The sequence below is a fragment of the Vicia villosa genome, linkage group LG4 (genome assembly GCF_029867415.1).
Source record: "Vicia villosa cultivar HV-30 ecotype Madison, WI linkage group LG4, Vvil1.0, whole genome shotgun sequence".
In the NCBI taxonomy this organism is placed as follows: domain Eukaryota; kingdom Viridiplantae; phylum Streptophyta; class Magnoliopsida; order Fabales; family Fabaceae; genus Vicia; species Vicia villosa.
The window spans coordinates 81712437-81738254 of record NC_081183.1 but is presented as its reverse complement, the minus strand read 5'-3'; the positions used below and the strand labels follow the sequence as shown (position 1 = coordinate 81738254).

General features: G+C 38.1%; 1 protein-coding gene across 1 annotated transcript; it reads right to left on the bottom strand.

Moving 5' to 3' along the window:
- Positions 1 to 9057: 9057 nt before the first annotated feature.
- On the bottom strand, positions 9058 to 10737 carry LOC131597419 (uncharacterized). The gene is made up of 4 exons (XM_058870120.1): positions 10681 to 10737; positions 9576 to 10599; positions 9328 to 9482; positions 9058 to 9267 (listed from the first exon to the last, which is right to left on the bottom strand). Exons 1-4 carry the CDS (start codon positions 10735 to 10737, stop codon positions 9058 to 9060), a joined length of 1446 nt encoding a protein of 481 aa, XP_058726103.1.
- Positions 10738 to 25818: the final 15081 nt, after the last annotated feature.

Here is a 25818-nt window from a genome sequence, read left to right as displayed (position 1 = left end):
ATGATGATTATTTTGATGAGTTGTAATATTCGGTGGTGCTATGTGTGGGGCATTGAGGGGTAGTGAGAAATTAAATAATTTAGAGGGAATAATTTAGATTGAATAATATTATTAGAATTATTTCAATAATTTAAAATAGAGTAAGTGAGGGAAAATGGGGAAAACCATAATAAGAGTCCAAGGAGGTAAGAATGACAAAAGAAAGTGAGAAGAGGAAGAGAAGTCATTCTTACGACCGTGAAAGTTGGGAGAATACATTATGGAGAAGAGCTAAGGCACAGAGAATCAAGGGATTTTGGGAACAACGTAGAGAGAAGATTAATGCAAAGAAAATATAAGGTAAGGGGGGTGATTCTTTCATTATAATTAATATTGGGTTTAGGCATATGTGGGAATTAATGGGGTTTAGGTTGATTTTGAAAAACATGGTGGAATTGTATAAATATTGGTGAAATTTGCAAATGTGTGATATTGATGTATAATCCATGCGTTTTGACATGCTTAATGATGTTAGTTTGTGACATATGAACTGTAGTAATAACCTTGATGAATTGTATGAATTGAATTTGTAAAACTGGATTTTTGGGTTGTGGAGAAATTGGGGTTCGTACCTTGAAAAGAGCAGAAAATCACTTTCATGTTACTGGTAACCGGCTACCAGTTTTGAGGTAACTAGTTACCTGAAGGAAAACTGGGGTTTTGGGCCTTGCGTGCGTGATGTAGCCGGTTATCTATTTTGAGGTAACTAGTTACCAATTGAAAAATTGTGAACGTTGGCTACTGTAACACCCCACTTTCCCATGTCAAATATAAACAAATCATAAATACATAAATAATCAGAGTAATACGAGTAGGATGTCACATCTACTAAAAATCCACAAAACATCACTTCATTTAATAAATTTTCATTAAAACAAAATCCAATACCGCAGCGGAAATTAAGACGGCTAATTAGTCCTCATGGCACTTCGGCCTCAACAAATAAATCATCTCCACTAAACAGGTGGCCCAACAATAATGTCAAAATAAAGATACGTAACAATTAAGATATAACAGGAAAGAAAACAAAGACATAACGCATCCCAAAACTCCCGTGTTACGTATCAGAGCGACTCCTAAGACTCGATCAGGTAACACTCGAAATCCAAGCGCTACTCTGGTACCTGGTTATCTGTACTTCCGAGGAGGCACAGAAGCAACAACAAAAAAGTGTCATACCCCAAATTTTGACCCTAAGATTACACATAATTTGCGTAACAATCATCAATCAAGAAGTTTCATCTTAGAGCTCTGCTGGTGATGTTGTGATCAATTCAACTGCAAAGGAATCATCGAGCACCCATGTTTTAGTCTTGTATATATTATTTTACTAACCAAAATACCAAAAATATTGCATTGTGCTTTTGTGTGTTTGTGTTTTGTAGGTACCAAGTCAAAATATCCCTCAAAAAGCCATTTTCCAGCATTCTTCAGGAAGCAATCGATTTGCATAATGGAGCAATCGATTGCACCAACTTGATTTTCACCAGATTTGCATTATGCTTTCTGTGCAATCGATTGCACCAAAACAACAATCGATTGCACCAACTCTTTTTTCACTAAATTCAGGCAGTGCAATGGATTGCACCAAAACAGCAATCAATTGCACCAATGCGAAATTTTGAAGAATGAAGGCAAAATTCAGCTTTTGAAAGTGTTGACATCATTTGCAAGCATGGGAAGCATGACTTGGTTCTTACATTTGATTTCCTACATCATCTAATCATGAACCCTCATGTGATTGCATCAAGACCATTGGATTTCATTTTTGGCTCCAAAACCATTTCCCAAGCCTAATTCTATTTTCCAATCCTAACTCCAAGCCAATAAATTTCCCAAGCCTAAGTGCTATAAATTGAGGCATTCCCCTCATCATTTTTCAAGCTTTGATAGCCAAGAAAACTCTTGCTCTTTCTCTCCTCACCTCTTCCAAACCCCTCACTCAAAGCTCTCTTCTTCTTCCATAAAAATTAGTGAGTCACATCTTGAACCTCACTAATTTAGAGCTAAACCTCAACATAAACACTACTTTCTTCATCAATTGTGAGAGATCAAGGCTTTTGGTTGTGTGTTCTTGAAGAAGATTCAAAGTTTGTGAAAGATTTGGTAAAATTCTATATCCATTCCATAATTCAAGATGTGATCCATTGTTATTTATGCTTGATGCACCTTTGGTGCTACATTGATGAGATTTGCTTGCTTACATGATACATTTTCGTGCACAAATTGATCCAAGATCTCAAGGTGTTTGATTTTATGTTTAAACTAGTTTTACTCCTTTTGATTGCTGTTTTTTTTTGAAAAATTGCCTAGTGCAATCGATTGCTCTCTTGCTGCAATCGATTGCTCTCTTGCTGCTCACGATTGCTCTCTTGCTGCAATCGACTCCTGGAGCAATCGATTGCTTGCTGAGCAGAATGTGTTTTTTGCCTTTTTGTGACTTGTCTTTGGTTCTAACTCATCTTCTACTCCATTCTTTTGATATTTTCTTTGAATCACAAGTTAGAGGCCTAATTTCTCTCTAATTTCAATGGACTTAGGGCGTCGATAGGATGAGAATCCCAATCCGCAATATTAAGTGATTGAAATTATGGATGAAAGGAGCTTTTAATGTGGTTCCATCTTTTACTTCTCTTTATTTTGATCGATGAAAGTCTTAATACCTTGAGAATTCTTATGGATTCTTGGTAAAGACTAGATCACTCACCATTTTTCTTTTCGTGCGGTATTGCTTTCGGAGAGTGATCTACATATCGCTTCTCTCGCATGCATTAGCACATAAAGTTTTGACCGACCTCGTTGTAGGGTGATTTCTACATAAATCACTTTGCGATCTGCTTAACATAGCGCAATATTTCGTGTCCCGAATTAAAAAAAAAGGTCAAATATGGAAGAGAATTGTATGCGGTTGATTTAAGACTTATGGAAATTTATCGTGTAGTCGCTATGATTTTATCAAGCTTCTGATAAGTTTCCATTGACTTTAAATCCGAGAACATCCTTCACCCACCATCGATCTTAATTACTAACTTTGATAACATACTTGACAAGTTTCAAGATGGTTATCTTTAACATCTAACAATTGACTTTAATTTCCGCAATTTATTATATCGCTCTTTTATTTTACGCTTTATTGCTTTATTTTATCATTTCATCATATTTACATTCCGCCATTTTTTCTTTGTCCATTTGGACGTTTATAATTCCGCTATTTTCTCTTTGTCCATTTGGACATATGTTTATGTTTCCGCTATTTTTCTTTTTGTCCACTTGGACCATACTTTACTTTTATGCTAAAACACTAATAAATAACAAAATCTAAAAAACACCTAAGGCTCTCTTTTGGACTATTGGTTACTATCCCTAGCATTTTGGAGATTCGGACTTATGGACTTAGTGCCTCTGGACCCTTATTCTGTTGTTACTCTGCTGTTATTCTGTCTGTCTGGCATTGGATTGTTGTCTGTTTGTATGTGCAGGTATTTCCTTGAAAGCCCTTGATGGTTAATTCCAAGGCATTGAGATAAGGATTTTACCCGAAAAACAGCCGTTACTCTGCCCGATTTTCGTCAAAATTTTAATGTGCTTAATGCAAAGTGGTGCTAAGATAATAAATTCATCTGGATCCCCAAGTGGTAATGTTTGGTATTGATATTCCAAAGGATGGGAAATCTATCTTGACTCATAATGTCAAGTGTTGGCTTCTTCTTCGGTTAGACCGTTTCTTTCCTTAGCTTTTATTTTACGCAATAGGATAGCCTCTTCATCTCCTCCCATTCTTAAATTTTCAAAATCTTCTCCCTTTTTCAAAAACCTTCTTATGTTTGCAACCTTTTCAAAACCTTTTTCTAAAAAATCTTTTGCCCTTAGTGGCCTTTTTTCTTCAAAAGTTTAGACACTGTTAATTGTCGAAACGAGTGGTTATACCCCACGATTTTGAAATTGATTGATATAATGAGATCTTTTCCGCGTGAGAGAGTTAGTGGCATACTCGTCGATTTTATCCGAGTTGGAGCCATTCTTTCATTAGCGATGCAAAGAACTCGTTTGTTCTCATGCTCAAGATCAATGGCTGACTATTTCTCTCCAACGACGATAAAGTGTTTATTCGTTTTAAAAATGTTTTCCCTTTAAGTGGAACTACATTAGCTCTGACTTCTCCATTGCACCGAGGAGGTATGTAGGCCCAAAGCTTAACGCTTTGCCGAGCTTATTTTAAAAATAAAGCAAACCCGTTTTTTAGCACACACGACACAGATTTTCAAAAAGGTTCCTGTGGAGTACCACAGATATGAGGGGTGCTTTAAACCTTCCCCTTGTATAATCAACACCCGAACCTGAGTTCTCTTTTTGTTTTAAAAACAACTTTGGGTTTTTCGTTCTTTTCCCTTTTCCTTTGAAAAAATAAAGTGCGGTGGCGATTTCAAACGAAATATTGAGTCGAGTCAATTCCATGTCTTCGATCTCAGAATTTCCCCGCTACAAAAAGGGGTGAGAATTACATTCGATAAACATACAGTGAAATATCACATGCTGAGGAGTAGTATCTACACCACATACAAACAACAATCACAAATAAATTCTCACACCATCAACCACACAACCATAGTGACATGTGACATTAACAATCAATTAGGGGAAATGCAATGCGACTATCGACACTACATGCATGTGGTACCAACAGAGCATAAGCCCTCAGCAGTTACCATTAATCTAGAGGCAATAACAAGGCATAAGCCTTCAACAATGCCAATCCAGGCCAACAACAGGGCATAAGCCCTCAACGACATATGTATGCAATATGGACATCCAATCAACACAATTCTACAACACAACGCATCATCCTTCAACTCATTGCCATTTAGGCTATCAACTTATTCAACAACACAACTATGATTTCATTTTCATTATAGTCAACATTCACAACAATCAACATAAATCTTACCACAGCATATTATGTCAAAAGTATAACTTTTATGGTCTTCCTATGTCTACTTAAGTCTTACTAATCAAGGGAACTCGGAAAGGTATTCATCTTACTCAAGAATCGGAAGAAAATCACAAAAACGGGAAATTCTGCACACTAGCCAGAACATACGCGTACAGCTAGCCCATACGCATATGCCCCGTTCCCATACGCGTACCACCAGAACCAAATTTGAACTAAAATCCCTCCCATACGCGTATCACATTCCCATACGTGTATGTCCTCCCTTCCATACGCGTCCCACCAGAAGGTTGCACTATGTTGGGACAGGGCTGCGTATCATACGCGTATAGCCCCTGGGCTTGTCCCTCATACGCGTATGGCCCAACCCCATACGCGTATCATACGCAAACTGACAGAAATTTTGTTTTTCCATATCTGCATTCACACCAGTTCGTTCTCACCTGTTTTTATCACTTCCAGTCTGCGATTTTAAGCCTAAAACAACTTATTTTCATCTATTAACTCATACCTTTCATCTAGATTCATTAACCTATTATTCTACATCAATTTTACATGATAACCACTCAATTTCCACTCATCAAATTGGGCAGTTATACATTCAGAATCAGTCTCTACTATGAACATAACAACAACTCAACCAACATCTAAAATCCACATCACAATTCATCAATTTAAACCAGGATTTCGTCCAAAACCATACAATATCATTAATCAAGAAGAACAATACACAAATCAAATCATTTCACACATCCAAGAAGGAATCAAACTTATCAATTATGAAACCTAAAGAGGGGAAGGAACCCTCACTACCCTCTCATGTTTTAATCACCATTTAAAGAACCCATTCTCCCCCTACGTTGGATTGAAGCTTGATTTTCCTCAACAATGGTGGAGTTCTTCTATCTCTTGCCCTAGCCTCTTCTCTGAATTTCACGTTCTTCGCTAATGTTTCACTAATCTCTCTTTTTCCTCTTAGTTCCTTATTTTTATTAAAACATACTAATTATTAAATTACTAATGGGCTTAGTACACACCCCCATCTACTAATTACACACTTATCCTATTTTAATTAAATCATCCTATAATTATATTATAGCTTAAATTAATAAATTAATAAAATAAAATTAAAATATCAATTTAAGCACCAAATACACCAAATAATACGAAATAAAATAAATATCAAAATCTGGGCGTTACAACTCTCCCCCACTTACGATATTTTCGTCCTCGAAAATCTTACCTCATTCAAACAACTCGGGGTAGGAGTCCCGCATCTTGCTCTCCATTTCCCACGTCATGCTTTCTCCGGTAGTCCCCGTCTAGACTACTTTCACTAACGGAATATCCTTACCTCGAAGGGACTTTATCTCACGATCCGTGATCCTAATCGACATCGTCTCTACAGTAAGATTCTCTATCACTTGCACATCATCCATATGAATCACGTGAGATGGGTCTGGAACATACTTCCGAAGTTGTGACACATGAAACACATCGTGCAGATTCGAAAGGTTATGCGGTAACGCCACTCTATAAGCAACAGCCCCAACTCTCTCCGAAATCTAATAAGGACCAATAAATCGTGGAGTCAGCTTCTTAGACTTCAGGGCACGACCAACACCGGTCACAGGCGTGACTCTTAGGAACACATGGTCACCTACTTCAAATTCTAACTCCTTCCTTTGCTTATCATGATAACTTTTCTATCTACTCTACGAAGCCTTCATCTTTTCCCGGATTAACTTTACTTTCTCTGTAGTTTCTCGTACAATTTCTGGTCCAAGCACCACGCCTTCGCCTAATTCGTGCCAACATAGCGGAGTCCTACACCTCCGACCGTACAATGCTTCAAAAGGTGCCATTCCGATGCTAGAATGATGACTGTTATTATAAGTAAACTCGATCAACGGAAGATGAGCGTCCTAAGAACCTCCTTGTTCGAGAACACAAGCTCTCAACAAATGCTCTAAAGACTGAATAGTTCTTTCAGTTTGGCCATCCGTCTGTGGATGATACGCTGAACTCAACCTCAACTTAGAACCCAAACTTTCTTGCAAGCTCTTCCAAAAATCAGAAGTGAATCTCGGATCTTTATCTGACACAATGCACAAAGGAATACCATGCAACTTCACAATCACTCTGACGTAGATCTCGACCAACTTTGCCACTGGATATGTGGTGTTAATAGGTATGAAATGAGCTGATTTTGTAAGCCTATCAACAATTACCCATATCGAATCGTGTCCACTCGCAGTATTAGGCAACCCCGTTACGAAATCCATCGAAATGTTATCCCACTTCCATTCTGGAATTTCTAACGGTTGCATCAACCCTACAGGCTTCTTGTGTTCAATCTTCGATTTTTGACAAGTTAAGCAAGCATACACAAACCGTGCCACGTCTTCTTTCATTCTTGGCCACCAAAATATCTTCTTCAAGTCCTGATACATCTTAGTAGCCCCAGGATGAATACTCAAGTTACTCCGAAGACCTTCTTCTAAAATCATCCTCCTCATATTATCATCATCAGGAATACAGATTCGATCCTGTAATCTCAACACTCCTTGCGCATCTATCTTAAAGACACTCTTCCCGGATCGGCCACAACCAATTATAATGTCTACCAGTTTCACATCCAATTTCTGAGCCTCCTTGATACTGTTCAGAAAGTCATTATCAATTTTAAGCATCCCCAACCTGACACTCTACGGTGTCACTTCACAAACCAAGCTCATATCTCAGAATTGTTCGATCAATTCTAACTCTTTAACCATCATAGCTGACATATGTAACATATTCCGGCTTAAAGTGTCATCCACAACATTAGCTTTACCGGGATGATAGTTCAACCCGAAATCATAGTCCTTCAGTAATTCCAACCATCTTCGTTGTCTCATGTTCAGCTCCTTCTGGTCAAACAGGTGCTTCAAGCTCTTATGGTCACAATAAACCTCAAATCTAGAACCATAGAGATGATGTCTCCAAATCTTTAGCACAAAAACAACAGCAGCGAGTTCCAAATCATGTGTAGGGTAGTTCTTTTCATGAATTCTCAGTTGCCTCGACGCATAAGCAATCACCTTACCATTCTGCATAAGCACGCCACCTAAACCCATCAGAGAAGCGTCGCAATAAACCACAAAAGGTTCTCCTGGATTTGGTAATGTCAAAACCAGAGCTGTCGTCAATCTCTTCTTCAATTCTACGAAACTTTCTTCATATTATGCATCCCATACGAACACTTTACCTTTACACGTCAACTTGGTTAACGGAAGTGCCAACTTAGAAAATCCTTCAATAAACCGTCTGTAGTAACCGGCTAAACCCATGAAACTTCTAATCTCAGTGGCTGACTTCAGAGTTTCCCATTGTAACACAGCATCCACCTTAGAGGGATCTACAACAATGCCACTACCAGATATGACATGTCTCAGAAAACTGACTTCTTTCAACCAAAATTCACACTTGGACAACTTTGCATACAACTTCCTTTCTTTCAACACCTGCAATAGTGTCCTCAAATGATCTGAATGCTCTTGCTCTGATTTAGAATATATCAAAATGTTGTCTATGAATACCACGACAAACCGATCTAGATACTCACGGAAAATAGGGTTCATATACTCCATGAATACTCCTGGCGCATTCGTAACACCAAAGGGAATCACAGAATACTCATAATGCCCATATCTTGTTCTGAACGCTGTCTTCTGAACATCTTGATCTTTAACTTTAATCTGATGATAACCCGACCTCAGATCAATCCTGCTAAAAACACTCGCACCCACCAATTGGTCCATCAAATCATCTATTCTCGGTAGCGGGTACTTATTTTTAATTGTTACTTTATTCAGTTTTCTATAATCTACATAAAGCCTCATGCTTCCATCCTTTTTCTTTACTAACAGCACTGGAGCTCCCCACGGCGATACACTTGGTCTGACAAACTTCTTCTCAAGTAGGTCCTCTAATTGCTTCTTTAATTCCGTCAATTTAGATGCAGACATCCTGTACGGTGCCATAGAAACAGGTCTGGTACCAGGGACAAGATCGATCGCAAACTCAATTCATCTTTCTGGCGGCACGTCAGGAATTTCGTCAGGAAAAACTTCAGAAAATTCACGCACCACTGGTAGCTCATCGATGATATTCTGATTCTCGATTGACAATGTTGCCATTAACGAGAACATCTCTACTTCTTCTTTCAACAACTGTCGTACATGCTTAGACGACATTAAACCAGCTTCTTCCTCTTCGGCAGTTGAAAATCTCACAGTCTTGTTATAACAATTGATGTTAGCATAGTTATATTCTAACTAGTTCATTCCCAGAATTACGTCTTTCCCGGCTAACGGCAAACACACTAAATCAACAGCAAAGTCCCTGCCGAAGATCGACAACGGACACTTTAAACAAATAGGAGATGTAGTCACAGATCCTTTAGCTGGAACCTCAACTACCATCTCGCCGTTCATAGAAGATAGAACAAGACCTAATCTTTCAACACATTAGGCAGCAATAAAACAATGTGTAGCACCAGTATCGATAATGGTAATTAAAGGTATACTATTGATGAAACAAGTACCTCTAATGAGTCTGTCCTTAGTACTTGTCTGAGTACCAGCACACGCGAACACCTTACCACCAGCTTGTGCCTTCTTCGGCTTCGGACATTGACTTCCAATGTGTCCTTCTTCGCCGCAATTAAAACAAACTACTTCTTTATGTCGACATTCAGACATCATATGACTAGTCTTGCCACAACGGAAACACTTCTTAACTTCGTCAGTGCAGTAAGTACTCTTGTGACCAGCCTTTCCACACTTAAAACACACAATCCGAGCAGGAGCACCTCCCCCACTTGTTCTCTGGCCTAGAGCAGCCCTCTGTTTTCCCTTTCTAGCTGGAGCGTCATAAGGCTTGCCACGTTGCTGATTCTGCTTGCCTCTTCTATCACTGACAATCTTATAATGAGCAGCATTATCCTCCTCAAAAATTCTGCAGCTATCTACCAAGTTAGGAAAAATGCGGATTTGCTGATACCCTATAGCCTTCTTGATTTCAGAGTGCAACCCGTTCTCAAACTTGATGCACTTTGAAAATTCTGCACCCTCCCCATCAAAGTATGGATAAAATTTGGCCAATTCAGTGAACTTCGCAGCATAGTCAGTCACCGACATGTTCCCCTGTTTTAGTTCGAGGAACTCAATTTCTTTCTTACCCCTAACACTCTCAGGATAATACTTCCTCAGAAATTCTCTTCGGAACACAGCCCAAGTGATCTCTTCACCTGTAGCTTCTAATCTTTGAAGAGTTGCTAGCCACCGGTCGTCAGCTTCGATTGCTAGCATATGCGTCCCATAGCGAACTTTATGTGCCTGAGTATAAACCATTACGCGGAAGATCCTCTCGATCTCCTTCAACCATTCCAATGCTCCATCGGGGTCATGCTTGCCTTTGAAGACCGGCGGATTCTCCCTCTGGAAGGTAGCCAAACTGCGAGATCCAGCATTCTCACCAGCATTCGGTTGTTGTTCCAGAGCTTGAGCCATAGCCTCAAAAGCAGCAGCAATCGCAGCATCGTTTCGTCCAACCATTTCAACTAAGTACTGCAACAGAAACACAGTTAGATAACGAAATTAACAATACCTGATTGTTAGCGACTCAACTACTTGGTCAGACGGACTGACCTGCTCTGAAACCAATTGTAACACCCCACTTTCCCATGTCGAATATAAACAAATCATAAATACATAAATAATCAAAGTAATACGAGTAGGATGTCACATCTACTAAAAATCCATAAAAACATCCCTTCATTTAATAAATTTTCATTAAAACAAAATCCAATACCGCAGCGGAAATTAAGACGGCTTATTAGTCCTCATGGCACTTCGGCCTCAACAAATAAATCATCTCCACTAAATAGGTGGTCCAACAATAATGTCAAAATAAAGATACGCAACAATTAACATATAACAGGAAACAAAACAAAGACATAACGCATCCCAAAACTCCCGTGTTACGTATCAGAGCGACTCCTAAGACTCGATCAGGTAACACTCGAAATCCAAGCGCTACTCTGGTACCTGGTTATCTGTACTTCCGAGGAAGCACAGAAGCAACAACAGAAAAGGGGTGAGAATTACATTCGATAAACATACGGTGAAATATCACATGCTGAGGAGTAGTATCTACACCACATACAAACAACAATCACAAACAAATTCTCACACCATCAACCACACAACCATAGTGACATGTGACATTAACAATCAATTAGGGGAAATGCAATGCGACTATTAACACTACATGCATGTGGTACCAACAGAGCATAAGCCCTCAGCAGTTGCCATTAATTTAGAGGCAATAACAAGGCATAAGCCTTCAACAATGCTAATCCAGGTCAACAACAGGGCATAAGCCTTCAACGACATATGTATGCAATATGGACATCCAATCAACACAATTCAACAACACAAGGCATCAGCCTTCAACTCATTGCCATTTAGGCTATCAACTTATTCAACAACGCAACTATGATTACATTTTCATTATAGTCAACATTCACAACAATCAACATAAATCTCACCACAATATATTATGTCTGAAGTATAACTTTTATGGTCTTCCTATATCTACTTAAGTCTTACTAATCAAGGGAACTCGGAAAGGTATTCATCTTAATCAAGACTCAGAAGAAAATCACAAAAACGAGAAATTATGCACACTAGCCTGAACATGTGCGTACAGCTAGCCCATACGCGTATGCCCCTTTCCCATACGTGTCCCATACGCGTACCACCAAAACCAAATTTGCACTAAAATCCCTCCCATACGCGTATCACATTCCCACACGCGTATGGCCTCCCTTCCATACGCGTACCATACGTGTTCCACCAGAAGGTTGCACTATGTTGGGACAGGGCTGCGTATCATATGCGTATAGCCCCTGGGCTTGTCCCTCACACGCGTATGGCCCAACCCCATTCGCGTATCATACGCAAACTGACAGAAATTTTGTTTTTCCAGATGTGCATTCGCACCAGTTTGTTCTCACCTGTTTTCATCACTTCCAGTCGGCGATTTTAAGCCTAAAACAACTTATTTTCATCTATTAACTCATACCTTTCATCTAGATTCATTAACCTATTATTCTACATTAATTTTACATGATAACAACTCAATTTCCACACATCAAATTGGGCAGTTATACATTCAGAATCAGTCTCTACTATGAACATAACAACAACTCAACCAACATCCAAAATCCACATCACAATTCATCAATTTAAACCAGGATTTTGTCCAAAACCATACAATATCATTAATCAAGAAGAACAACACACAAATCAAATCATTTCACACATCCAAGAAGGAATCAAACTTATCAATTATGAAACCTAAAGAGGGGAAGGAACCCTAACTACCCTCTCATGTTTTAATCACCATTTAGAGAACCCATTCTCCCCCTACCTTTGATTGAAGCTTGATTTTCCTCAACAATGGTGGAGTTCTTCTATCTCTTGCCATAGCCTCTTCTTTGATTTTCACGTTCTTCACTAATGTTTCACTAATCTCTCTTTTTCCTCTTAGTTCCTTATTTTTATTAAAACATACTAATAATTAAATTACTAATGGGCTTAGTACACACCCCCCATCTACTAATTACACACTTAGCCTATTTTAATTAAATCACTCTATAATTATATTATAGCTTAAATTAATAAATTAATAAAATAAAAATTAAAATATCAATTTAAGCACCAAATACACCAAATAATACGAAATAAAATAAATATCGAAATCAGGGCGTTACAGCTACTGTTTTATGAGGTAATCGATTACCAAATTTGAGGTAACCGGTTACCACTGTGTTGAATTGAATTTTAGAAAACTTCGAAAAATCATAACTCGAGCTAGGAATGTCCAATTGACGCGTGGTTTGAATCATTGTAAAGCTAATTTTATGTACTTTATTTTAAAAATATTTTTGATATCAGAATTTGAACTATTCGATGTGGAGATGAGTTTATGTACGTTTCAAGTTATGTCATTTTGCAAAAAATATGAGAATAATTAGTATGGCTAATGCTTGGGAACTATCCCTTTTTCTTATGATGAATATGAAGTATTGTGAAGCTGTCGTGATGTATGTTGAGGCATGATATTTATGTGATGCATGTTTAATGGTATGTATATGTGTACTGTGATGATGATTATAATATTAGTGTGATTTAAAAGATGTTGATTGAGAATCATATGTTGTGACAAATACATGAATGGTGATGCACTTGGACCATCCGAGATCATGTTATTTAAATATTTTGTATCATGCATTCTGATGCGTTGATAAGTGCCAAAATGTCGTTATTTTGAATACATATTTTTGGCACTTATCGATTCTATTCTTTCTGTTTTTGTAATAAAATCCTAACTTTTGTGTAAATATTCGTATGCTTGAGTTTTGATTTATTTTTTATATCGTTTGATCATTTTTTTTTGTTTTATAGGTATTGATGCATATCGGAGCGTTGAGTAATAAAGTGTCAAAGACACTACTTCGATTATGCATTTTTGGAGCAATATAATGGAAATTATGCAAAAGCTCACTAAGCCAGAGTGTAGCGCGCTTGGAGTTTCCAAAGCAGAGGCAGAAATATTTTAGGAGCTGGCTGAGCTAGCTTGTGAAAATTTTGCGTTTATATTTCTCATTTGAGACATTTCTATGGTTATGGTTTTGGGGGTATTTTTTACCCAATCTCCATCAATCTCATTTTTAGGGTAGATTAGCTTAGACAACAACTATGGAGCTTGCATTCGGATAATCAGAGGTGGATTGATCATCAATCGGAGCTTACAAACTGGGATATTTTTGGTTCATTTCTCTTCTTCTTTGTGTATTCTATTTTAGTTAGGTTTTGTATATGTATTTACTTTGAACTCATGTATATTTGTCGCCCATGGCTTTATATAAAATTTGCTTTACAAATCTTTATCGATTGTTGTCTTAGATTTTTGCTCTGTGCCCGGGGTTTGGGTTATTATAGACATATACTGCTCAAATCCTTATATAGGATGATTATATGTTAGTTTATGAACTCTAGAGATAGATTTAGAGCTAACAATATTTATGGGTGTCAAAGCTTAATGCTTCCGTGTGAGTTGTATCGGTTGAGATATCGTCGATACAATTGATATGGATGTCTGCTGTGTTATTGTTTACGGTGATTTCCGGTAAACAACCGCTAGTCCTTAAAACTATAAATATACTTTTCTTACTCGCAGGATCGATTAGATTGATCCTAGGACATAGTCAAATAGTTTTCTTTCGAGATAATTTGGTTCATGTTTGTTGGTCTCTTGTTTTGCTTCGAAAACTTGTTTATGATATGAACATATAAGTAACTTGCGAAATAAACTAACAAAGTACACAACTAAAAAAATAAACTAGTTATGAACGTAAATATAACTTTGACGAAAATGTAAAAGAAATGTAAATTTCAGAAACGTAAAGTACAAAAATGTAAAGACTTATCGAAGAATATAAAGAAACTTGAATTAAAGGAAAGACTAGGCGAAAAAGTAAAGGAAATTTAAAGATACTTTGATTTTGTAAATAGAAATACAAACATATTTAAAGTGTGGTGTCATACGTACATTTCTCAGCGAACTCTTTCTCTTAACACTTGATACTTGAGTGATTTGTGAGTGATTTGTACAAAATGAACACCCTGGATCCTGATACTAAGACCCTTATTTATACTAATTCGACCCTAACGGTCCTATGCTAACGAAATGCCACGTTGCTCACATGCATGCGTTTCGAATCCCTGGGGCGCCATCTGTCCTCGCTGGGTTATACAGAATATTTCGAATTTCAAATCCTCCCGCCTGAATCCTCTTTCGATACGTGTGTAGCGGGGAAAGTCTGATATCAAAGCCATAGGATGACTTGAATCAATATTTCAGTGAAAGTCGCCACCGCGCTTTATTGTTTCCAAAGGAAAAGGGAAAAGAACGAAAAAACCCAAAGTTTGTTTTTTCTTAAAACAAAAAGAAGAGATCTTAGGTACGGGTGTTGCTTATACAAGGGGAAGGTTTTAAGCACCCTTCATATCTGTGGTACTCCACAGGAACCTTTTTGAAAATCTGTGTCGTGTGTGCTAAAAAAGGGTTTGTTTTATTTTTGAAATAAGCTCGGCAAAGCGTTAAGCTTTGGGCCTACATACCTCCTTGGTGCAATGGAGAAGTCAGAGCTAATGTAGTTCCGCTTAAAGGGAAAACGGTTTTTAAAACAAATAAACACTTTATTGTCGTCGGAGAGAAATACTCAGCCATTGATCTTGAGCATGAGAACAAACAAGTTCTTTGCATCGCAAATGAAAGAAGGGCTCCAACTCGAATAAAATCAACGAGTATGCCACTAGCTCTCTCACGCGGAAAAGATCTCATTTTATCAATCAATTTCAAAATCGTGGGGTATAACCACTCGTTTCAACAATTAATGGTGTCTAAACTTTTGAAGAAAAGCCACTAAGGGCGAAAGATATTTTTTGAGAAACGGTTTTGAAAAGATTGCAAACATAAGAATGTTTTGGAAAAAGGGAGAAGATTTTGAAAATTAAAGAAGGGGAGGAGATGAAGAGGCTATCCTATTGCGTAAAATAAAAGCTAAGGAAAGAAACGGTCTAACCGAAATAAGAAGCCAATACTTGACATTGTGAGTCAAGGTAGATTTCCTTTCCTTTGAAATATCAATACTAAACCAACACATTATCACTTGGGGATCCAGATGAATTTATTATCTTAGCACCACTTTGCATTAAGCACATTGAAAATTCTGACGAAAATCGGGCAGAGTAACGGCTGTTTTCGGGTAAAATCCTTATCTCAATGCCTTGGAATTAACCATCAAGGGCTTTCAAGGAAATACCTGCACATACAAACAGACAACAATCCAATGCCAGACAGACAAAATAACAGCAGAGTAATAACAGAATAAGAGTCCAGAGGCACTAGGTCCATAAGTCCGAATCTCCAAAATGCTAGGGATAGTAACCAATAGTCCAAAGAGAGCCTTAAACGTTCTTTAGGTTTTTGTTGTTTATTAGTGTTTTAGCATAAAAGTAAAGTATGGTCCAAGTGGACAAAAGAAAAATAGCGGAAGCATAAACATATGTCCAAGTGGACAAAGAGAAAATAGCGGAATTATAAACGTCCAAATGGACAAAGAGAAAATGGCGGAATGTAAATATGATGAAATGATAAAATAAAGCGATAAAGCGAGAAATATAAAGAGCGGTATAATAAATGGCGGAAATTAAAGTTAGCTGTTAGATGTTAAAGATAACCATCTTGAAACTTATCAAGTATGTTATCAAAGTTAGTAATGAAGATCGATGGTGAGTGAATGATGTACTCGGATTTAAGGTCAATGGAAACTTATCAGAAGCTTGATAAAATCATAGCGACTACACGATAAATTTCCATAAGTCATAAATCAACCGCATACAATTCTCTTCCATATTTGATCTTTTACCGAGTCGGGACAAATGTAGGAGAACTCTCCATGTATCAAGATCATCAATCAAAAGAAATAAGAAGGAGAGGAAGAAATGAACTAGCCTTTATCAAGAATCCATAGAATTCTCAAGATATCAAGACTTTCATCGATCAAGAGAAAATAAGATGAAAAAAAGATAAGAATGAAAATAAATTGATCTAGTCTTCATCAAGGATCCATAGAATTCTCAAGATATTAAGACTTTCATCGATCAAAAGGAAATAAGATGAAAAGATAAGAATGAAAACAAATTGATCTAGTCTTCATCAAGAATCCATAGAATTCTCAAAATGTTAAGACTTTCATCGATCAAAAGAAAAATAAGATGAAAATAAGAATGAAAACACAAAAGATATCAACTCACACTATCATTAATATCATTCATCCATTTTGGTGGATTAGGCCAATTCAAACCTATCAACACCCTAGGTCCAATGATATTAATGAAGTGTAGGAAGAAGGAAGCCAAAACAAGCACAAAAAAGGCAAAAAACCACATTCTGCCTGCTGGAAATCGATTTCATGCAAGGGGAAATCGATTTCCATAGTGCAGTTTTCCAAAAAAACAAGTTACATTCAAAGACCTTATGATCGATTTCCTCAGTGTAAATTTCAGCAAAAACAGCATTTAAAGGCATGAAACTTGACTTGAACAAATATACAAACACCTTATGATCACACATCAATTAGAGCACGAATTTTCCATCAAATCACCAACAAATAGCACTAATATAGCATCAAAGATGCATTGAACACAAACAACAAAGATCTACATCATGGATCTAGCAAATTACCACTTCTTGAACAAAGATTTTGGAGTAGCTTCAAGAGCAAGCACAAGGTGTGTAGATCCTTCAAATTTGGAGATGATCAAACAAAGAAAAGAGTGAAATGTAGGAGGCTTAGTTCAAAATTAGCAAGATTCAATGTGAATCTCACTAATCTTATGAAAATGAACTTTGGGTGAGGGTTTTGGAAAGGGTGAGAAATGAATTTGCAAGCAATTTTTTGGCTCTCCAAGCTTGAGAAATGAGAGAGTAGTGGGCTCTATTTATAGGATGAGAGCAAGAGTAGTGGTAATTTGGTCTTTTTGCATTTGGTAATTAGCTTGTGTTTAATTGGTGATTAAAGTGGCATTTAAATGGTAAGAAATGGTAAAATGAGGTTAAAATGGAATTAATGAAGGGAATTATTTTGATGAGGTGGAAAATTGGTAAAATGATCAAATAAAAAGGTGCCAAATTGATGTCAAGCTTCCCTCCTTATATTTTTTGAATTTCGCCTTAAGGAAATCGATTTCCCTAGGAGTGAAATCGATTTCACTCTGTTCCAGAAGAGAATTTGGCGCAAAATACACTAGGGAAATCGATTTACCCAGGAGGGAAATCGATTTCATGCTGTCCAGAATGTGATTTTGGTGAGGATTGCTGCAGGGAAATCGATTTACACAGTAGGGAAATCGATTTCATCAGTCAAAAATGTGAAAAATGCCTTGTTTATTGCATGTCTTGGCTTGGTACCTACAAAACAAAAGCCTACAAAGAAACAAAGCAATGTTTTTGGTATTTGGGTTAGTATAAAACAAATTAAAGAAAATTAGGTGCTTGATAGTTCCCCTCAAAGACGAAGCAAACATAACACCGAAAAATGAAATCTCAAGATTGTGATCTTGATTAATGATTGAGATGCAAATGATGTATGATCTTAGGGTCAAAAATTGGGGTATGACAACGTGGAAACATGTTCTTTAGTGAGAATGCAACGAAATACTACAAGTTTCAGTACTCTCGTATTTCAGAAAAACACTTAAGTCTTGAAGACAACCTATCTCAATTCAGCTTCGATTTTAGGCATCTTCACCATAAATAAAATTCTCGGGAATGGCCATTGAAAGCCATTTTTCTTCGAACTCTAATTCTTCGAGACACATATTCTTCAATCGAAATCTCCAGCTAACAAATTGCCCCCAATAAATGCCTGTTTCGAAAAACAAGAGAAATAGGCATTTCTTGTCATGATGAGATTTCGCTTTACTCATACTTTTAGAGTTCCAAGACATCTGACTAACGTCACAATCATTTATGACTTATCTTTCAAAACGTCTTGTCATTTTCAAATACGTCTTCTCAAAACGTGCGTTCCCACGTTTTTGTCATTACTTATGATCATTGCTCCTAGATACTAGGAGTAAGGCTAATAACTGTTCGACCGCCGTTAGATTAAATCAGCTTTTGACGCGTGTCCTTTTGACCTTTATTCAAAAAGATTTGAAAAGTTCTTACTAAACCTTTAAATACCAAAGCCTTATCCTTCAGGGTTTTTTCATCATTACACAACCTTGTTCTCCATCCTTCTGAATCTAAACACACAAAGAAAAAACCCTTTTAGGTTTCAAACCTATTTGTTGAAGCAACTTAATCCATGGCGTCTTTCACCGTCAAAATCCCCACATCAGAGACTTCAAACGCTCTCCAACCTATTCAATAGTTTCAATGCCCTACACAGGTGGGTAACCAGCAATACATTCCAGACCCAAACATAGCAGAAACTCGTGCTATTTATGCTTCTCAGGTAATCATCCCTTTTCTTCTTTCTGGAAAAACTCACGCTTTTATGGGTCCTTTACCTGGGGATAGTAGTTCATCTCAGGGTAAATTCTTTCCTGTTTATTATAAGACTAGGCCCTTAGTTAGCATGAACCAAATAGACAAAGGTGGTAACCTAATCTTAGCTGACACCACCAGTGCGGATGATGCTTCGACTGAAGCCGCCGCAGTTTCGGAGAAAATTAGATTGAATTATATGACCAATTTCCTCAAAGTGTTTAGATCAATCCCTCTAGCAAAGGATCCTGAACTTTATTATGCTTGGTTGGCTAAGGTAGAAACCAAAAAAGCTTCATTCTGGAAAGAATTAGGGATTTATGATTTGATCCAATTATCTACGACATGCTTAGAATACAACCAAGCCTTGTTAGTAGCATCTGTATATTTCTGGGATGCTTCCCATAATACCTTCCATCTTCCTTGTGGTATGATTACCTCGACCCTTTTCGACATAGCCGCCATCACAGGGCTTCGACCAACAGGGGAAGTTTTCGATCCCAACTACATGGACACCGATACCATTCAATTTAATGAAATCAAAGCCACTTATACTCCGTTCATCCTGAAGCATCACGACACCTCGACTGATGAAGTAACAGATGAATAGAATATTGCATTTCTGGCACTTTGGCTCTCAAGATGCGTTTTTTGTTCTAGATCTCTCCAAGTGGCAAAGAGGTACCTTTATATGGCTAACCAGATAAATGCTGGAAAGAAATTAAATTTAAGCCAGCTAATTTTAGGGTACCTTTATGAAAATCTTGGCGAAGCAACAGATCTCGTCAAAGATTACAAAACTGGATCTCTTCTCTTCGCTGGACCCTTCTGGCTACTACAGCTATGGCTCAACGCCACCTTCGAAGCTTATCTTCCACGTAAAGGTATTGTGGGTGAAGAAGATATGGCCATTCGAAATCGAACAGTCGAAGGGACTAGACTAGCCCGTCTAACTCCCATAGAATAACCAGGAAAACTGCGTGAAACTTTTCGAGCATACATGATGATGTTTGCTAAACGTTATCACTTCAATCCTTCTATGGTTCCATTTGTGAAAAGAGAGGTGGGTCCTGAATGGTTTACACGAGAATTTCCTGCAACTTCTCCAGACCAACAAGTTGAATCCATGGTTATCTGGGAGGCTTTCTTGACGCCTAAACTGTTGTACCATCGACTACGGTCTCCAAAGAGTCATTGTTGTCGTCTTTGTTACCAACCTAACCTCATATCAGACTGGTTTGTGTGTGGGAATGTTCCTAAAATCCTTTGAGAACAATCCAAAAAACCCACTGAACGAATGGTTCCGACTAAGCATACCTTCGATAATTTCAAAGGACATCTTCATATAAGCCTCGAGCACGTTCGTGTTCTGACTCCAATACCTGAAGGTTGGGGCTTGGATAATATTTCGATTACAACTCTTTCTTCATCTGTATACTAATTTTGTTTTATTCACAGCTCTAGGTCGAAAGAAAGTTATCAAGGACGCAGCTACACAAAAGGATGTTGAAGCTTCGAGAAGCAACAAGGCAAGTGGGGATGACTCTGTTATCACTGGCAAAAAACCAATGGTATATACTTTCACACTTTAACTTGTGCTTGTATTCTGGACATTACTCAAGTTCCTTGTTATAAATATATTTCAGAGTTCGAAACCCTCACCAACTCCGAAATGGAAACCTTCGAATACTAGTGCTTCAGATGATGAAGATAGATCTCCTTCTCATACCAGACAAGCCGCGAAGAAAAGAAAAAAGGCCACCATTTCTTCAGCTAAGGGAAAAGGATCTGGGACTTCGAGGCCCACGTCGTCAAGTGATAAAGTACTCTCTAACGAACAGCTTTTGAAGACCGCTGGTAACGCCCCAGTTGTCGAAAGTCATAATGCGAGCCCAAATAACGTCCCACCCAAGGTATCAAATCTTGGACTTTAACAATCCATTATGCTTAACTTTTCATGCTAAGTTTACATTTTACCTTGCACTTGTAGGACGATATAGGCACTTCAGATCTAAAAGCTTCAGATCTCAACCTTGACCTAGATAATCCCCAAGGTATACCTTTATATGCCTTGAACCTATCAATAACTCTTTCATAGCTTTCGTCTTAACGTATCTTAATTTTGTAACAGGTGTCCCTCAACGAAAATCTCCCATCCTTTCTCCATTTCTCGAGGATGATGAACCTAACACCAAAGCTCCTTCCCCTGAGCCCATTGAAGATACTCGTTCGAATGATGCATCCCCCGTTATCAATCAGGACGAAGATATGGAGGATATTCCTCAACATTCTAACACTGGTGAGGTCTTTGAGCAATCTACCAGGAGTGAGGACACTAACCTTAGGAACGAAACTATGGACGAAGTCTCTAGTTTACATAAATTAGGCAATATTGAAACTTTGACCATTGGTACCATTGTCGCTCCTGCAGCCACTTCGACCAAGACTTCTTCTGAACTCACTCCAGCTGAATTATAGCAACTTAAGAATACTGATCCTGTAAGCTTTCTCAAAGCCATGATAAATTCCAAAAACGTTTCGTCCATCATGGTTGAAACTTCCTCGAGCGTCTTGGTGGAAAGTGGCACGGGACTCGATGCTCCAAACCTTCTACACCAGATAAAGGAGAAGTTCTTTGAGACTGACCTTATTGAAATTCTGAGGAAAGATTCCACCAGCTGTTTTGGACTAAAAAATCTTCTAAAGAAGGTGGATCTACTCCAAGTTTCTGACGAAGCTTCGTAAGTGATTGTTTCACTAAGTTCTCTACTTGATCAGCTTCAAGCTGATAACCTTCGAAAGCAAGAAGTTGATCAAAAACTCAACACGAATATTGCTACGCATAGTTCTTCGTGGAAAGCTGCTAACGAATCAACTGCCAAAGTTGGTGCCCTCGAGCTTGAGCATGCGAAGCGCCAAAAGGAGTATGAAACTTGTGAGGCGAATATCAAATCTTGGGAAAAAGAAATTGAATGCCTCCAAGAGAAAGTACAAGCTGCCAAGTCTCGCCAAGAAGAAATCAAGCAATCCAAGCAAAAAGAATTGGATGAAGTGGTATAAGCGGGGATTCAACACATCGAAACGGCGCAAAAATTGGTGCCAGAGATCGAAGAGTTGAAGAAGCAACAGGCCACAATCGAACGCCGCTTGTCATTATGGGCCTCTCAATATTCCACAATGAAAAACAATCTTCCTGAAGACTTTGATTAATTATGATAGTCTTTGTAATGCCTTTTCCGTTTTTCATTTGTCACAAATAGCCATTTTTCAAAATTTTTAAATTGTCAAAACCTACTCTTTCAATCGTCATAATGACCTCGATAGCTTATGCACGTGATATGATTACCCTTCGCAGCCACTTAGTTTTTGACTTGACGTTTCCACTCTACTAGCCGTAACATTCAGTTAATCATGACCTCACTTTTTCCAAAACGTCTAATTAAGACATGCGTGTATCAGTTTCTATCATGATTACACTTCAACTTCCAAGACTAGAAACGGCGGACTCCATATCTTCCCTCGGGGATCCCACACGCTGTCCAATCAGATTTCAAAGCGTAACCAATCTTCAAGAAAATCACCCTCTATATAAACCTTACCATTTTCTACCATTTCATCATCCTCTTCCACATTTTCATCAAGGTTTTATCTTTCTTATACTTCTCTCTTGCAACGATGACACCTTTAACTTATAACAACATTATCTCTGCCATCCAGAAAGAGTTTAAACCTTCTGCTGAAGAGTTCCGCCAAAATGGCATTGATCTTGATGAACTATTTGCCACCCAGAACTTAAAGGTTTATCTGGGACTCTTAGAAGGCTCTGTTTACTCGAACATGCTGGCTGATTTTTGGATGTTTGCATCCATCCAGATGGACTCAGAGGGGAAAACCACCATCGTTTCTCGAGTCTACGGGTCTCACATTATCATTTCTCCAACGCTTATTTCTGAAGTGATGAGATGTGATAACTCTAGTATTGTTTGTGACGACTCCTTTGCCAGGAGCACCTCTGATGTTTTAGCTAGTATTTTCGCTAATGATCCCTTCAACGCGCTCTTATGCAGAATTTGGCATCAATTCCTGGTGGGTAACTTTCGCCCACGAAAGGAAGATCAAGAAAGCATAATGGTGTGGGACCTGGAATTCATGCTCTGTGCTCTCCAGAAAAGGAAGATCAACATTCCACTGATGATCTTCAAACATCTCACCGAAGTTGTTGCCATTTCTCGCCAAGGCAAACCCTCTTGTCTTCCTTACGGAAGATTGCTATCTTATGTGTTTGTCAAACTAGGGATAGTACAAAAGCTGCGCAGGGATGGATCCCTTGACTCTTTCGAGGCGGAAAGCTTGCCCTTGCTAAGCTTAGAGGATTTGCAGCATAGAGTTAAATAAAGGGTGTTTGATGGTTTCATGGGCTTGTTCTTTCGTCTTCTTATCCTTAATATTTAGTACTTATTTTGTTTAGTAGTACTTGTTGTAATTTTTGGTTTGCATATATTGCAACCTATTTTGACTGGATGTATCTCTGATCCTTTGAAGTAATGAAATATATTTCAGCCACGATTATCTTCTTATTTTACATTACGCACCTTGTGTAAGGATAAAGCCATTTTGGTGACTGTTTGGCATTTTTCCCCACGACATATATTTTAATATCTACTTTTTTGCATTCTTTACTTTGTGCATGACTGGCTTGTATCTTTTCAGATACTTTCCATTTACTCTTAAGATCCTACGATCTTCTGCCAGTTCTTCTATCTCATAGGAATTATTTGAGAATACCTTTAAAATTCAAAAAAGGGCCTTCCCAGTGTGGAGACCATTTGCCTAGAGCTTGATTCTTCCGATCTATAGGCAAAATAACTTCCCAAACTAAATCATTATTAACGAATACTTTACCTTTCACCTTTTTGTTATATGCTCTTGATACCCTTTCTTTTTGCCTTTTTATCATCTCCAATGCTCGAAGCCTTTCTTCGTCTAGATCAACCAATTCATTCATCCTCATTTCCCAATATATATTTGGGGGAAGTTCCTATTGTCTCTGAATCCTGAGTGATTGCAAGTATATTTCGAGTGGAAGTACTGCATCATGTCCAAACGTCAGTTGGAATGGTGTGGTATTGGTAGCTTCTTATGGTGATGTTCGACAAGCCCAGAGTGCCTGATCCAAAGTCTTGTGCCAATTCTTAGATGTCTTTCCTACGTGCTTCTTTATCAGCCCAATTATTACTTTATTAGCTGCCTCGACTTGTCCGTTTGCTTGAGCATAATAAGGTGTAGAAGTGAATAACTTGAATCCCATTTCTTTCGCAAAATCTTGCATCATTCAACCAGTAAACACTGATCCCTGGTCTGTGGTTATGCTTTCAGGGATTCCAAACCTATACAATATATGTTTTTGAATAAACTCAACCACAGCCTTTTGGTCTACATTGGCCAATGGTATTGCTTCAACCCTTCTTTGTGAAATAGTCTATTCCCACTAATATATATCTCTGGCCTTTGGATGATGTGGGACGGATTTCTCCAATTAAGTCTAATGCCCAACCTCTGAAAGGCCATGGTTTAATGATTGAACTCAATTCGTTTGTAGGTGCATGTTGAATACTTGCGTGTTCCTGACATTCCTGACAACCCTTGGCGAACTCTATGCAGTCTTTTAGCATAGTGGGCCAATACATTCCATAACTAAACAAAAGCAATTTCATTTTGTGCCCCGCTTGATGAGCACCCCATGGCCCACTTTGCACATTCGAGAGTGCCAAGTATGCTTCGGCTTCGCCCAGACATTTTAGTAAGACTCCCTCAGGGGTTTTCTTAAATAATTCATTTCCCATCAAGAAGTATGATAAGGCTCTATATTTTACCTTCCTATCCATATCTATCGAAGGATTCCTCAAATAGTTTACAATTGGACTCCTCCAATCTGTATCTGCTAAGGAATCTATATTTAATACTTAAAATTCCTCTTCGTTGGCGAAGCCTAATTGTGAGTTCTCCAGATCACTTGGAGACAATTTCGTGGCCATTTCCTTGCCTCTTACTTCGATCAACTCTTCTAATTTTTCCTTTGATACTTTGTATCCTGAGGCTAACTGTGCCAAATCATTTGCTTCTTGATTGTTTACTCTTGAGACGTGTTTCAGATCCTTGTTGACTTGATTCACTTCAGCCATATAGTAACTTTGATCTCCTTCTATATTTTCGACTATACCATCTTCTCTTCAGATAGTTAACCTTTGATGCATTGTCGAAGGTACTGCAGCAACCCCATGGATCCATTATCTTCCCAACAAAAGGTAATAATTCGCTTTTGCTGGTATAACCATGAACATAGTTGGCCTTGTGACTGAACCCATAGTTAAGTTCACTTGGATAACTCCCAAGGTATGTTCTACTTTTCCTTCATAGTTGGACAAAACCATATTATGTGGCCTTATGTCAGTGTCGAATATACCAATCCTTTTCAGCATATATTGGGGCATTAGATTTACTGCGGCCCCTCCATCAACTAGGACCTTGTTAATGCCCACATTTTCTATTTTGGCTCTTATGTAAAGGGGTTTCAGATGATTCCTCATACCTTGGTCAGGTCTTTCGAAGAATGCATTCTGTTCTTCAACAGCCCCATTATTCAGCACATAGTAACACAC